Source organism: Lissotriton vulgaris, chromosome 5, assembly GCF_964263255.1.
Source record: "Lissotriton vulgaris chromosome 5, aLisVul1.2, whole genome shotgun sequence".
Taxonomy (NCBI): Eukaryota; Metazoa; Chordata; class Amphibia; order Caudata; family Salamandridae; genus Lissotriton; species Lissotriton vulgaris.
In genome coordinates this window covers 1,550,888,702-1,550,902,712 of record NC_141693.1, presented here as the reverse complement: position 1 = coordinate 1,550,902,712, position 14,011 = coordinate 1,550,888,702, and the positions used below count along the sequence as shown (strand labels likewise).

The 14,011-nt window shown below is 44.8% G+C and overlaps 1 protein-coding gene across 4 annotated transcripts in view; it reads right to left on the bottom strand.

Moving 5' to 3' along the window:
- The window catches only part of SLC12A6 (solute carrier family 12 member 6), a 734,261-nt gene that overhangs the window by 83,683 nt on the left and 636,567 nt on the right, over positions 1-14,011 (bottom strand). For all 4 annotated transcript variants that reach the window (XM_086923612.1, XM_086923613.1, XM_086923614.1 and 1 more), the window contains 2 exons: positions 6,100-6,269; positions 5,386-5,517 (listed from right to left, as the gene is read on the bottom strand). In XM_086923612.1, the coding sequence (XP_086779738.1) occupies positions 5,386-5,517; positions 6,100-6,269 (302 nt within the window). The remainder of the gene's footprint in view (positions 1-5,385; positions 5,518-6,099; positions 6,270-14,011) is intronic.

Below are 14,011 nucleotides of genomic sequence, written 5' to 3'. Positions count from 1 at the left end.
CCCTGAAGATTGCGAGATCTGTCAGTCCTTTTCCAAGAGGACCCTGAGGGACAGAGAGAGGATCCGGCTCCAAGGCCTGGAGCTGAGGAAACTTCAGGATCAAGGTGGGTCTGGGCATGGGAGGACTGGATCTGAGTCCTCTGCCCGTGCTGTGGCCTCTGGGGGGCTCCCCAGTCAGGAGAAGGCCAGAAAACAGTACAGATCTCCGTCGACGGCCTCGAGATTGTTGACCACCATGTGCTCCCTGTCGACCCAGGGCTAAGCAGTGGGAATTGGGGAATAGGATAGATTCATTAAAGAAGTTGGGGGCCACAGCTCAGTTGAAATTTACTGCCACTCTTAGAGTGATGTATAATAATATGCACAGCTTTAGGTGCTATAAAGAAGTTTATGGTTATATAAAAACTATTACGGGTAACAGTAGTAGTTTGGTCTAGAAGTAATGGTTATAAGTAGCTGAATTTGAGGGCATCCTTTAACTTCCGACCCTTCTCTTTACTCTACTTTTTCTTTTTTCATGTTAGCTGGTTATTCTATATTTTCCTTTGTTTTTTTCCGTCACTAGAGTGCATTTCTGTGGTTGAGCTTCCCAAGGCTATAGGTCATGAGGAAGAATGGGTTGGCTCTCCAGGGGTGGAGGGAGGGGGTTAGAAGTAGGGTCATTGGGTGGGGACCATTTAGGGGAAAAATAAAAAAAATAACCTTAGACGCTTTTTTTAGACACTTTTACTGCTTTACATCTTTCCCATGGGCATTCCCTTTTCTAGTCAAGCGAGGATTGCTGGGGATATGATAGTCCATATACATTTTTTAATCCTCGAACATGAATGGTCTGCGGGTGAAAGGGAGAAGAGAAAAACTATTGATATATTTAAAAGACACCCATGTACACATCATTATTTTGCAAGAGACCCACTTAACTGAGAGAGAGTAGATTTATTTAGATCACGTAAATGGGTACAGCAATTGGTGTGCACAAGTCATTACATCAACATGAAGGGGGTAGCTAGCAAGAAATGTTATCAAATAAATAAAATGCAATAACACTGGGATACCGTTAGGAGATAATTAGGATATAGAGAAGGCAAAATTTCTTTGAAGAGCTATATTATGAAGATTTAATGGGGGTGAAGACCTGGCTGAAACACGAAGATCTAGTCATTTTAAGGATAATAATGTATACCTTAATAGTTATATAAGCCCCCTGAAGATTAGGTAAGCAATTAAATCTGGTAAACTAGGTAAGGCAACAGACCCCAATAGCTTACCACATGAGATATATAGAGCTTTGTCTGATACTTTGTTGCCAATTTTGACAAATTTATTCGGGGAGATATTTGAAAAAGGGTCTGCAATACCTTCATCATTTACATTATTTTTAAACCTGGGAAATGCCCAAGGAGCTGCGATTCATACAGGCCAATATTACTCCTAAACTGCGATTATAAGATTCTCACTAAGATATTAGAGGAGAGGCTTGATTGATTTGGGGGGCTCCTACATGAGGTTGTCAAGGGCTTTCTAAAGAGGGGGGGCACTGCATGAGTTGACTAATAGATTAATTGGTGCAATAGATCTTGCCACCGTATATAAGGTACCCCTAGGTACCTCTAGGTGCAATAACTTTAGATGCCACCTGGTAAATTGGGTTTACCAGGTAAATTGGGTTTGCTTGCAATCCACTCTAATGTTCTATAACTTAGGCAAAACTTTTGCAGGATGCTGGCATTGATCTATCAAAACACTTGTGCCAAAGTTTTAGTAAATGGAAATCTTACTTCCCTGTTTAAAATACCTAGAGGGACGAGACCAGGGTGTCCGTTGTCTCGGCTACTGTTTAATTTATATACTGAACCATTAGCAAGCAAAATTAGAAAGGAAAAAGATATATCCCCCTTTAGGTGTAAAGGTTGGGAAAAAAAGGTTGCCCTCAATGTGGATGATCTTATGGTCTTCACATCCGAGCTTCAGGCTGCATTGCCAATAATCGGGAGACTGACTTGTAAATTTGGTCAGGTGGCTTAATATTCCATCAACAATCTTAAGACAGAAATTATAGCCTGGAATATGATGGGGAATAGTAACTTAGTTAAGAAAGAAATTAGATATTTAGGGGTAGGAATTTCACAGGATATTAAGAAACTCCCTAGGTGTAATGCAAGAGGCATGCAACTTGATGATGAGCTGGGCTCATCTACCTCTATCCATATATGGAAGAGTAAATTTAATCAAGATAATGAAATACAATGATCCAGCACTCCCCACAAAAAATTCAATGGCAAACAAGTATAACAACATTTGGAATCTGTTCAGCACGTCTTTTTTAAATGTTCTTTATTCTTATTCTTCAAAAGATCATTTGAAGAATAAGAATAAAGAACATTTAAAAAAGACCTGCTGAACGGATTCCAAATGTTGTTATACTTGTTTGCCATTGACTTTTTTGTGGGGAGTGCTGGATCATTATATTTCATTGTAAATTTTGGGTATATTCCCTTGGAAGCTTAGAGGTATTGGGCTTCAGGTCCTTAGCACCCAGACTCTATGATTGCATAGACTACATCATTGATAGGTGCAGTCATTATTGCCCTATACCCTGTATTTTCTGTTGTTGTTGTTGTTCTGTAAATTTAATCAAGATGTCTATTTTGCCAAATTGTTCTTTTTTGCAAGACAATCCCTTTATCTTTTAAGACTGAATGGTTAGCTAGACCGCAAGTTAGGACAAACAGCTTCATATGGGCCTCAAAAGGGACATGGATAGCCTGGAAGAAATTCTCCCCCAGTCAAAAGATCTGGGTTAAATTCATCTTTCTTTTGCCCACTACGCCACCCCAGTTTGGACCTAGCCATATGCAAATCAGTCTCGACCCTATGCCCACGGCACCAGTCCAGACCGAACAATGGATTTAACCCTGTTCCCATGGGGCACAGGGTCAAGACGGATTTGCATATGGCTGGGTCCAAACTGTGGTGGTGTAGTGGGCAAAAGAAAAATGGATTTAACCTAGATCTTTTGACGGGGAGAATGTTTGCATTGTCAGCATTCCGTCCATCATTTGTTTGCTGTAACACTTTCGCCCTAAGTGGGAAGGGTATACCCAGACTGGGGTCCCTTGCTCACTGTGCTAGCCTGGCTGATGAAGAGTGACATACCCTGAAAAAGGTCCCAGGATTCTTGTTTGTGGTCCAGGGAGGACCTGGCCTGATAGTTCGGTCTGGACTGTTGCCATGGGGCACAGGGTCAAGACTGATTTGCATACTGCTGGATCCAACTGGGGGGGGGGGGGCTAGTGAGCAAAAGCAAAATGGATTTAACCTAGATCTTTTGACTGGGGGAGAATGTTTGCATTGTCAGCATTCTGTCCATCATTTGTTTGCTGTAACAATATTGAATTTAGGGGCATTAAGGGTAGTAGCAAATGGGCTACTTACCCTTGGGGTCACTACACCACCTATATGACCACTTACTGTGCAGAGGCTTTTTAAGGCATGGGCAAAGTGGGCTTTGGCCCAAGGCCCTCTACTTTCAGGAGGCCCCCTGATAGAGCCAGCTTTGCTTTGCAGAAAGTCTGGTCTTTGTGACCTTGAATACTTTTTAAACTGATTGTTATAAATAATATTTTCCTTTATTTATTTTTAATGTGGGCGTTGTGTGAGTCTGTTACAAACATTTTGCAGAGCAATCTTGTGTTTAGGTTTAATACAACATCCTTAAAAAAGGAAAAAAGGTTTATTTTATATCAAAATAGGACCTCACAAATGAGAAATAGGAGAGTGTCACAGAGATTATTTACAGCAATATTACACGTCACAATCCCTGAATAATAGATGTAAACACATTTAAAATTTGGATGAGTGTGTGCCTGTGCACAGCCAGTGACCTGGCCAAAGAGTGCATGAAAGAGCTGAAATTAGATCATAAATTCAAAGCTATTCCGAGCAGGGGCCCCCAAAATACGTTTGGCCCAGGGCCAAAAAAATCCTTAAGATGTTCCTGTTACTGTGGTGAGTGGGCATAACCCTGTACCAGAGTTCCTAATTCCATCAAAAATAAGATGGTGGAATCCATCATTCGTGGAGCATATCAGGTAGCCCACCTTATGGGTGTGACTAGCCTGGTGGTGCAAACCGTCTACTGCATTGCTAATTTCGCATCTGTCCTGGTGCCAAACAAGCCTCAGGGAAGGGGGTGAAATCTCATAGGTCTGTGGGAAGCCAGGGTTGCATATCAAAGGTGGCAGGGGCTTTGAAGCCCCTCTCCTTGATATGCTAAATCACTAGCCATTCTGATTGAGGAGTTGTTAACACATTCCTCGGGAACAGGCATTGTTTTTGGCCTCAGAGAGCATTGGCTCTCACATGAAGGGGGTCAGACACTTGTCTGTGATGGCAGTCTGAACAATATCAGTCAGCCAGCACATAGAGGACTAGTAAGTTTCTGGGGGCATCGCTAAGGTGCCCTCTAGGTGTAGGTCATAATAAATCCCTACTGATATCAGTATTGGATTTATTAGGACATGATGTTTGATACCAAACACATATGCTTTAGTGAGGCCATCTGTAGCTGGGGAACTTGTAATGACTAGTGCCAAGTAAATATACTTCGGATGGGTTCCCTGTTCACTTGTACCACCAAGAAATTGAAGTAGGCAGCACAGGGGGATATCTGCGCATGCAGATATGTCCTCACATGTAAGATATTGCACCCTGCCTTAGGGCTACAAGGCCTGCTGTAGGGGTGACTTACATATATCACGTGCAGTGACTTTGGCATGGCACAAAGTGAATGTGCCACATTGTGTTTTCACTCATGGTTTGCACTATGACACGGATTCTGCAATGGCAGGCTGCTGGCATAATACAAGCTGCAGCCCTTATGGACTGTCTTTAGTGCCCATGCTCTTATAATACAATAGAATACAATAAAACAGTGGCAGCTGCCCCCTTGCAAATTTGTATTGATAAAAATAATTCTGGATCCAGTTTGAAGAGTAGTAAAATATCCAAGTTGAGTAATCTAAAATATCTAAATTGAGAAATCTCAAAGGATTTAGTATCTATTCGAAATTAAGTATACAATTAAATGTCTTGAGGCACTCAATCATGCAAGGTGATATTCAAATGCCATGATAAAGGTGGCAGCATGAGTATGTAATAGAATAGTGAAACTATACACTAGCAACAACAAACAATCAATGAAAGGAGACATCAGAAAGTGGAGGAGGCGACAAGGAAGACAAGAAAGTAGAATTCCATGAAAAATTATAACCAAGATAAAGAAGCTGGTATATAATGGATAAGTGAGAAGGTAAAAGAAGGACAACTATATACCATGTCTGTTACATTGTGTAAGCATATAAAGACTTCTCAAAGCGTCCTCACCATTTCTACTACTTCGACATCCGCCTCGATACGTAAATGATATAGAAAAGTGGCCAGGTCCTTTTTCATCTGGATGCTGTTATCTTCCATCTGAGCCACAGTGAAGATTCGAATTTTGCACTTACGCCAAACCTTAGACATTTGGGGAGAGGATATTACTTCAAATAAAAGACAGATTATTCCACAGTTCTAGTGAACCAGTCTTTGAAAAGAGCAATACATCACTGTTTATTAGTAAAAGCACATCTCTGGGAAGCTCCGTAACCAAGAGGCATAGAGACAGCAAAAGTAAGTGACAATGTTAAAAAGGAGCACATGAAAAAAATGTGTATTTCTTAGATTTAAACCTTCATCCTCACTAAGTCCTAGGTATAGTGACAGCAAACTATCATTACACAACAAAGAGGATGTGGATCTCATAGTACTCAGCCTAGAGAATGGCTCAAAAAACACTGCTAATGTAGTTACAATGTTGTTGCTGTTGTCATCATGCTCCTCCTTGAATATCATAAGTAAATTGACAAAACAGTAAATCTTTAGAAACTCGTAGTGCTATCAGGTTATTATAGAGCCTGATCTTCCAAGGGAGAAGAGAAGGGCAATGTCACTCATTTTCACCACAAACTGATTCTTTCTCCACGCAACCCTCAATGCATTGGGTAGAACAGCAACATTAAACAGTGACTCGAGTAGTCCAAAAGCATGTGTGCTCACCTTGTGCTGCTTAATCAAGAAGGGAAGCAGCATCAACATGCCACCATCATGCACAATCCACCATACATCTATGTTTCCTTCAGCGAATGGATCTGAATTACAAGGGAAGAAGGAGGTATTCTTGGCCACCAGTAGGGCAAGACGTGCTGCTGTTGTCACTCGCACAGTACCTGTAAAGCACAACAAGGTTACAATCTGCACACAAAAGAAAGAGATGAAAATGTTACCTTTGGTAATACTCTTTCCTGTGGACACTATCTGCCTGCAGATTCCTCACCTTTTGAATTCCTCCCAGATGCCAAAGAATATCTGGAACTTTCAAAGAAAATGTCCCCAGACACAGATGGGTGGCACCACTGGCTCCATGGTAAGCCTCTGGCATTCAATGAAAAGATGACAATAGCCATATAATTTTGCCACCTTTGTGCACGCTTCCATGTCCTTAGACACATGTCAACTGTTCAAGACTGCAGTGTGACAGTGTGTAAAATCTAGGTTGTGACTTTTATAGAGCCTTAAAAGTCCATTCTTCAGAACGTGGAGGAGAAAGGGCAGGGAGGAATCTGCAGCTAAAATAACCACCAGAAAAAATATCACCAAAGGCAACTAACTTGTTATCCTGATGGATATTTCTAACTGAACAATTGTCATCTTTTGAACAGGTACCAAAATAATACTTTCCTAAGGTGAGAAAGGCGATCTGAGGAATGGAATTATACCAGGACGTCCTGCACGACTGAGATGTACTGGGCCACTCCATGGACTTGGTTGTCGACACAGTCATGCCTGATGAAAGTGAGAATGGATGCCAATTTCGCAGCCTGCTAGATGCCCAATCCCGGAAAACCGCTTGCTAATGGAAGAGTGGCGGCCCTGGTGCTGGTGGAATGAACCCGAAGGCCTTAGAGGCTCCATTTCAGCCTGAATGTAGCATGTTTTTAAAAAAATGCACAAGAGACTCCCCTCTACCAATACAACTTTCAAAGTCAGGCTTAGGACCGGGGGGGAAACAACAAAATGAATAGAAGAGTGGTCCTACAATCCTCATTTACTTGTCACACAGGGAAAAATCACACAGTGAACATATCCAGATCAATTTTGAAAATGTATTTCATAAAATTCTAATTTAAAAAAAATGTTTTACCAAACATTTATATCATCATTTTTTCATAACATTATTTGTATACATAATGTAAACAACATTCATTTGTTTAAAAACAAAGATCATATCAATACACAATTCAACAACATGCCCCCATGAGCTCGCCTGTACCATACTCCTGTCTCACATACCATGCATTCCACATTCCATCATACATCAGTCCAGAAAGATTGCCTTCACCATACACCGGTAGGATTTAATTTCTTTTCTCCTTCTGGTGTATAGGCCCAGACTGGACATATCAGCAGTTTTATTTTTCCTGTGACAAGTAATTCAGGGTAGTTGGACAGCTCTTCTATTCATTTATTCATTTTGTAGCATCTTTTAATACACAGGATGATCCACCTGATTTAAGTCTGCTTCTGGACAATCTTCCCTTTCTTAGCCCTGGCAAAGCCAATAAACACGGGAGCATCTATCGGGTGCTCCTTTATGCACTTGATGTAAAAGCTAATAGCTTTTCTATGGTCCAGCCTGTGAAGCCTTTCCTCCTCAGAGGTGTGAGGTAGGTGTAGGAAAAAAGGGAGAAAATGGTGGACTCTCCTATGTGGAAGGTTGATACCACATATCGCAGATAAGAGGTGCGAGTTCACAGAATCAATTTATCCAGAAAGAAGGTGTCATGAGTTTCAAATTAACAGCACCTGCAGCTCATTGACAAGGTGTGCAGAAGTAAGCAATGAGTAATACCAGCATAATGGTCAGCAATCTTAGTGAGCAATTGTGCATAGGCTCGAGGGTGTGCACCTCATCAACACAAGGACCAAGTTAATATCTCATTGTGCCATAATACTGGGTGCAGGAGGAAACATGTGTGTAAGCCCCTTTAAAAATTGCATCACAACTGTTGACTTGAATAATGAAGGTTGGTTAGGCAAACGTACATAGGTCTGATAAGAATCATTTAACGCTGGCCACAAAACCTTGCTGGGCCAAAGACAAAACAAACCTCAAACATCAGCCAGTTTTGCCTGTAGACGGTCAACATAATGGTCTCTGTATCAGGCCACGAAATTTGCCCAACAACCAGTGGATGGCTGCCTAGACACGAGAATACCATCTACTACTTCAGCGGGCAGACCAAACCCATTTAGTTGGTTCCGCTCAAGCTCCACTCATGGAATTTCAAGGTGTGGGGATTTACATGGAGGACCCTGCCCTGTTGCTGAGATGTGGCATTCTCCAGAAGAAGTAGAAGAAACAGAGGGCAGATACTCAGGCTCTCAAGATCAGAGTACAACTCTCTTCTAGGTCAGTCTGGGGCAGAATAGCAGAATCTGCTGATCCAAGTCTATTCTAACCCACCTCACAACGTTGGGAAAGAGAGGTAGGGGTGAAAAGGCGTAAAGTAGACTGGAGTTCCACTTCAGACGGAAAGTGTTTCCTAGGCATTCTCCTGGTGGGAACTCCAACGCACAGTAGTTGTGACACTGTGTTCCCATGGTAGTGAAAATATTCAGCCAGGGTATGCCCCATCGGGTGAAGTCTTGAACCATCTGCATATGAGATCCCATTCGCGACTCACCATATGAGATTGTCCGCCCTGTCATTCAGAGAACTTTCCAAATGGTTGACCTCCTGAGAGCTCCCCTAGTACTTCAACCATTTATTAAGCAGCAGTGCCTCCTGCAACCCTATAATGCCCTACATGGGGGTCGTGTTGTCCATCGACCCCTGAATTGGCTTTCCTCTTGTGGAGGAAAGAAAGGCCTTCAGAGCCAATCAAAAGTCATAAAGCTCCAGAAGTTTGATGTGTGTCTTTGCTCTACTAGGGACCAGAAACCCTCAATCTCTATCTCTCCCAGATGAATGCCCTAAAACCAGGGACAATGCATCCATCACTACTGTGAGCTCTAGGTGAGGTCGGTAGGAAAGTTTGCCGCAAGTCAGGTCGGTCTGCGACAACCACCATTGAAGGTCCCATTACTACCTCTTCTGAAATATGGATGTTGTCCAACAGGCAGCCCTAGCTTTTAGCTTACTCCACACATAGGTTCTACTGCAGGGTCAGCATGTGACACACCAGGCTACATGAAGCCAAGAAGGGACAGCTCCACAGCTTCTTGGCTTCATGTACTCCCAACCCAGTTGCGAGCCTGAAACATAGGATTGCCGGGCATGTTGCAGGGTCAGAAAAGCTTTGCATGACTATGTTCAGGGTGGCCCCTGCAAAAGGGATCTTCGTGTATACTGCAGGTGGAATTTTGGCACATTGCTGGAGAAGGTGGTCCACAAATGACTTGGGCAAGTCCATTTCCAGCAGCTAATCCTCGATGTACAAGAATAGATGCATCCCAGACCTGAAAACTTAGACCACAACCACCATCTTCACCTTCGTAAACACCACAGAGCCTGAGGTGAGGTCAAAGGGCAGGACGGTGAACAATTTTAGCTGAACAATTTTAGCTGAACTAGCTTGAACAAAAACATTATTGAAATACATGAAAGTGAAAGTATGCCTATTGCAAGTTCAAATACACCATACAGTCTCCTGGATCCAGGGTAAAAATAAAAACTGAACCAGAATCAACATTTTGAACATGTCTTACAGAATGAATGTTGAGAAGTCAAAGTCGTGAAATTTGACTGCGATCTCAGTCTTTCTTAAGAACATGTTTCTTACCTTCGGTAAAGCATTATCTGGTAGAGTCAATATAGAACTGCAGATTCCTTACCTTTGAATTTCCCAGGCATTAGATTGGATCCGGAATATTTTGAGTGAGCAATACCCCAGCGCGCCGTTGAGCGGCTTAGTTTGGCTTCAGTTGGACATACGTTGGATTTGATGTTGCGATCACCTATATAGGTGCCACTTCAGCATGCAGACGTCAGTTACTTTTCACACATTTTGCTTGCCAGAAGTGCAGAGCCATGAAGTGAACTGACTAGTAAGTGTCCAAACTAGGACCCTGAGAAGGGAGCAACCATTGCCCTATAAATGTGTCCGCAGAGAGGGGAGGCATGGGTGGGTTTGTAAGGAATCTGCAACTAGATATTGTCTCTACCACATAATGATTTACAGAAGGTAAGCAACTTGTCCTTCTGATAGACACTTCTAGCTGCAGATTTTTTACCATTGAATAGATACCCAAGCCATAGCATCCAGGCAGGGGGGCTGCGGACAGATTGATTAAACTAAGAAGTCATGCTGGACCGAACAGGTGAAATGAATATCCCTGCAGACCTGACTGTCCAGGCAGTAGTATTGGACAAACGTGTGCAGAGATGCCCACGTTGCTGCCTGGAAGATGTACGGGACTGGAACACCATGCGCCAACGCCATGGTTGCATATTTTCCCCTGGTAGAATGGGCACGTACGCCCTCAGCAGGCTGCTTTTTAGCCAAGACGTAGCAGATCTTGATACAGTGAACAACCCCTGCTCCAAATAGTTAGTTTCTGACTGCACCACGTTTTGTAGCCCCTACATAGCCCACAAAAAGTTGGTCATCCACTCTTTTGTGCTGTCAAGGTAGAATGACAACTCTCATTTCGGGTCCAGACGGTCAAGTTGTTTCTCCTCTTTAGAATAGTGTGGAGGAGCATAAAAGGTGGGTAGGATAAAAGATTGTCCCAAATGGAATGGGGTCACCACCTTAGGTAGGAAAGAGGCCCGAGGGCGAAGCACCACCTTGTCCGGGAATATCATCAAATAGGGAGGCTTGGATGATAAAGCCTGCAGCTCACTGACCCTCCAGGCAGATGTTAGCACCACTAGAAAGCCTGTCTTGATGGTAAGCAGCCGGAGGGGACAACTGTGTAACGGCTCAAAGGGAGCACACATAAGGAAAGTGGGAACCAGGTTCAGATCCCACGAGGCATGATGAAGGGTGAAGGGGGAAGCATATGTACAAGGCCTTTCAGAAACCTATTTACAATAGGGAACGTAAATAAAGAGGGTTGGTCAGGCAACTGCAGGAAAGCAGACAGAGCAGAATGAGAACTCCTAAGAGTATCAAGAGCTGAGCCCTGCTGGGCAAGGATTTAGAAGGATTTAGAACGGAGTAGAATATCTGAAAAATAGGCAGAGAGAGGGTCCATTGACTTTTCTGTATAATATTTTAATGCTAGTCAGATCACCTGGAGCTCCGACAGGTTGAGTCCGGATTCCGCTGGAGACCAGAGTCCTCTGATCTCCACCTTTCCCAGATGGCCACCCATCCCAGGAGTGACAGGTCTGTCACTACTGTGAAATTTGGTTGGGGAAGGAATAGGGGTCTGCCTTTGACCCAATTATGGTTCGTTAGCCTACACTACAGGTCCTTTACAGTTGATATCTGGCATGATTTTACTAACAGGATGCAGGAGGCCATGAGGCCCAGCAGCTTCAGAGTCATTCTCACCAAAATCCAGGATAGTGGCTGAAACATCGGTATCATAACCTCAATATCCTGGACTCACTGCTGGGAGGATCAGCCGGAAACTGGATTGTGTCCAGAACATCTCTGATGAAAGGGAGCATCCAAGAAGGAATCAGGTGTGACTTCAGCCCATTTATAGTGAACCCCAGCGAATGAAGAAGGTCCGCCATAGTCAGGAAGTGGAAAACGACAGTCCTCGGTGAGGCCCCCTGCAACAGTCAGTCGTCGAGGTAGAGGAAGACTGACACTCCTCACCTTCTCAGATGAGCTGCCGCCACTGCCATTACCTGGTGAACACCCAAAGGGCACTGGTAAGGTCAAAGGTGAGCACCGTGAACTGAAAGTGCTTGTGGCCTACCTTGAACCACAGTTAATACCTGTGGGCTGGCAAGATGGCGATGTAAATAGACATCTCAAAGTCCAATGCTACCAGCAAGTCTTCTTGGTCTAGGGCAGACAGCACCCCAGCCAATGTGAGCATCTTGAGTTTGGCCTTTTTGAGGAAGAAATTGACAGTTTAGAGGTCTAGAATAGGATGAAGACAGTTGTCCTTCTTGGGTATCAGAAAGTAGCAGGAACAACCACCACCGCCTACTTCTGATATCGGAACCCCTTCTATAGCACCATTGTCCAGAAGAGCTGTAACTTCCTCTTGAAGCAAGAAAAGAAGATCTATCAGCCATTCATGAAATGAAAGTACAGAGAGAGGGAAAGGTTGGAAAGGGAGTGCGTAACCCTGCCAAATGATCTGCACGACCCATTTGTCTAATGCAATGGACTGCCAGTGGAGGAGATGAAGTTGGATTCTCCCTCCAACTGGACTCCCATGGTCTTCCATAACCAAACTAGGAAGAGCGTTAAGGCTGCAGTGGAGTTGGTGGCGGATGACTTCTGGCTACCATTCCCACGTCATTGGATTGCACCGCATCTACGTTCTCGCACAACTTGGGAAGCCTGAGTAGGACGGTGGATTGAGTATGGCTGGCGCAGTTGAAAGCACCTTCCATAGCCTCGAAAGGGGCAAAAGGCAGACTAGAAGAGTGATGTCACTGAGAGGTCCAAGGACATGGCCGTAGCCCGCGAGTCCTTGAAGAAATCCAGCACTGAGTCTACCTTCTCTCTGAAGAGATGAGCCTCATTGAAGCACATGTCCATGAGGTTGGCCTGGACATCCCCCGAAAAGCTAGATGTTCTCAGACAGACATGGTGCCGCAAGGCCACCATCAACAAAACCGCTCTGCCCAGTGAGTCAGTCGTATCCAGACCACACCGAATGGTGAACTTTGCTGCATTTCTACCGTCTTTCACTACTTGGGAGAGGATGACCGCGGGGTCATCCGGGACCTGTGGCAGCAATTCCACAACCGTCTCCCATAGTGTATGGAGGAAATGGCCCAAAAGGTATGCTGTATTCACCGACCGCAATGCCAGGCTGGTGGAAGAAAACATCTTCTTCTTAAGTGTGTCCAGCCTCTTGGAGTCCCTGTCCGGAGGAGCGGCAGGGAACGTGCCATGAGATGTTGAGGTTTGGACCGCCAAGCTCTCAGGGGTGGGGTGCTGGCTGAATAAACTAGGATCATCCAAAGTTGGGTGATGGCGGCGTGCTATTGTCCGATTTACAGGAGCCCCTGTGCTAGGCTTGGACCATGTGCCTAGAAGGACATCCTACAGTGCTTCACTGACGGGCAAAAGGGGTTCAGATGAGGAAGCACCAGGCTGTAGCACTTCGGTCAAGAGGGTAGTCTTGACCTGCACTGAGGACAGCTCCAGGACCTCTGCTGCCCTCTTCGCGACCTTTGCATAAGATGCTCCCTCCTCCATGGCCACAGTAGGTGTAGAGAGCATACTAGTTTATGGAGAGGTATCCAGCCCATTGGCCTCGGCTTGTCCCTTATACCAGTCCAAATTCTCACCAGGGATGTATAAATAGTGTTCTAACGGGTCCAGTGACCCTCTCAGTCCTTCCCCCATGCCTGATTGATGGAGTTCTGACTCCAAGTCGCATTCAATTCTGCCTTCCTCACTGGGGCGCACAGCAGTGGTGTGTCAGCAGTGGTGTGCCAGCAGCGAAGTGCACAGCAGGAGTGTGTCAGCAGCAGTGGTGTGTCAGCAGCAGTGGTGTGTCAGCAGTGAAATGCACAGCAGTGGTTTATCAGCAGTGAAGTGCACAGCAGAGGCGTGTCAGCAGTGAGGTGCAGAATAGTGGCATGTTAGCAGTGGGGTGCACAGAATGGGTCAGCAGTGGTGTGCCAGCAGCGGCGTGCCAGCAGCGGCGTGTCAGCAGCAGCCTGTCGGCAGCAGCGGCCTGTCGGCAGCAGCGGCCTGTCGGCAGCAGCGGCCTGTCGGCTGCAGCGGCCTGTCGGCAGCAGCGGCCTGTCGGCAGCAGCGGC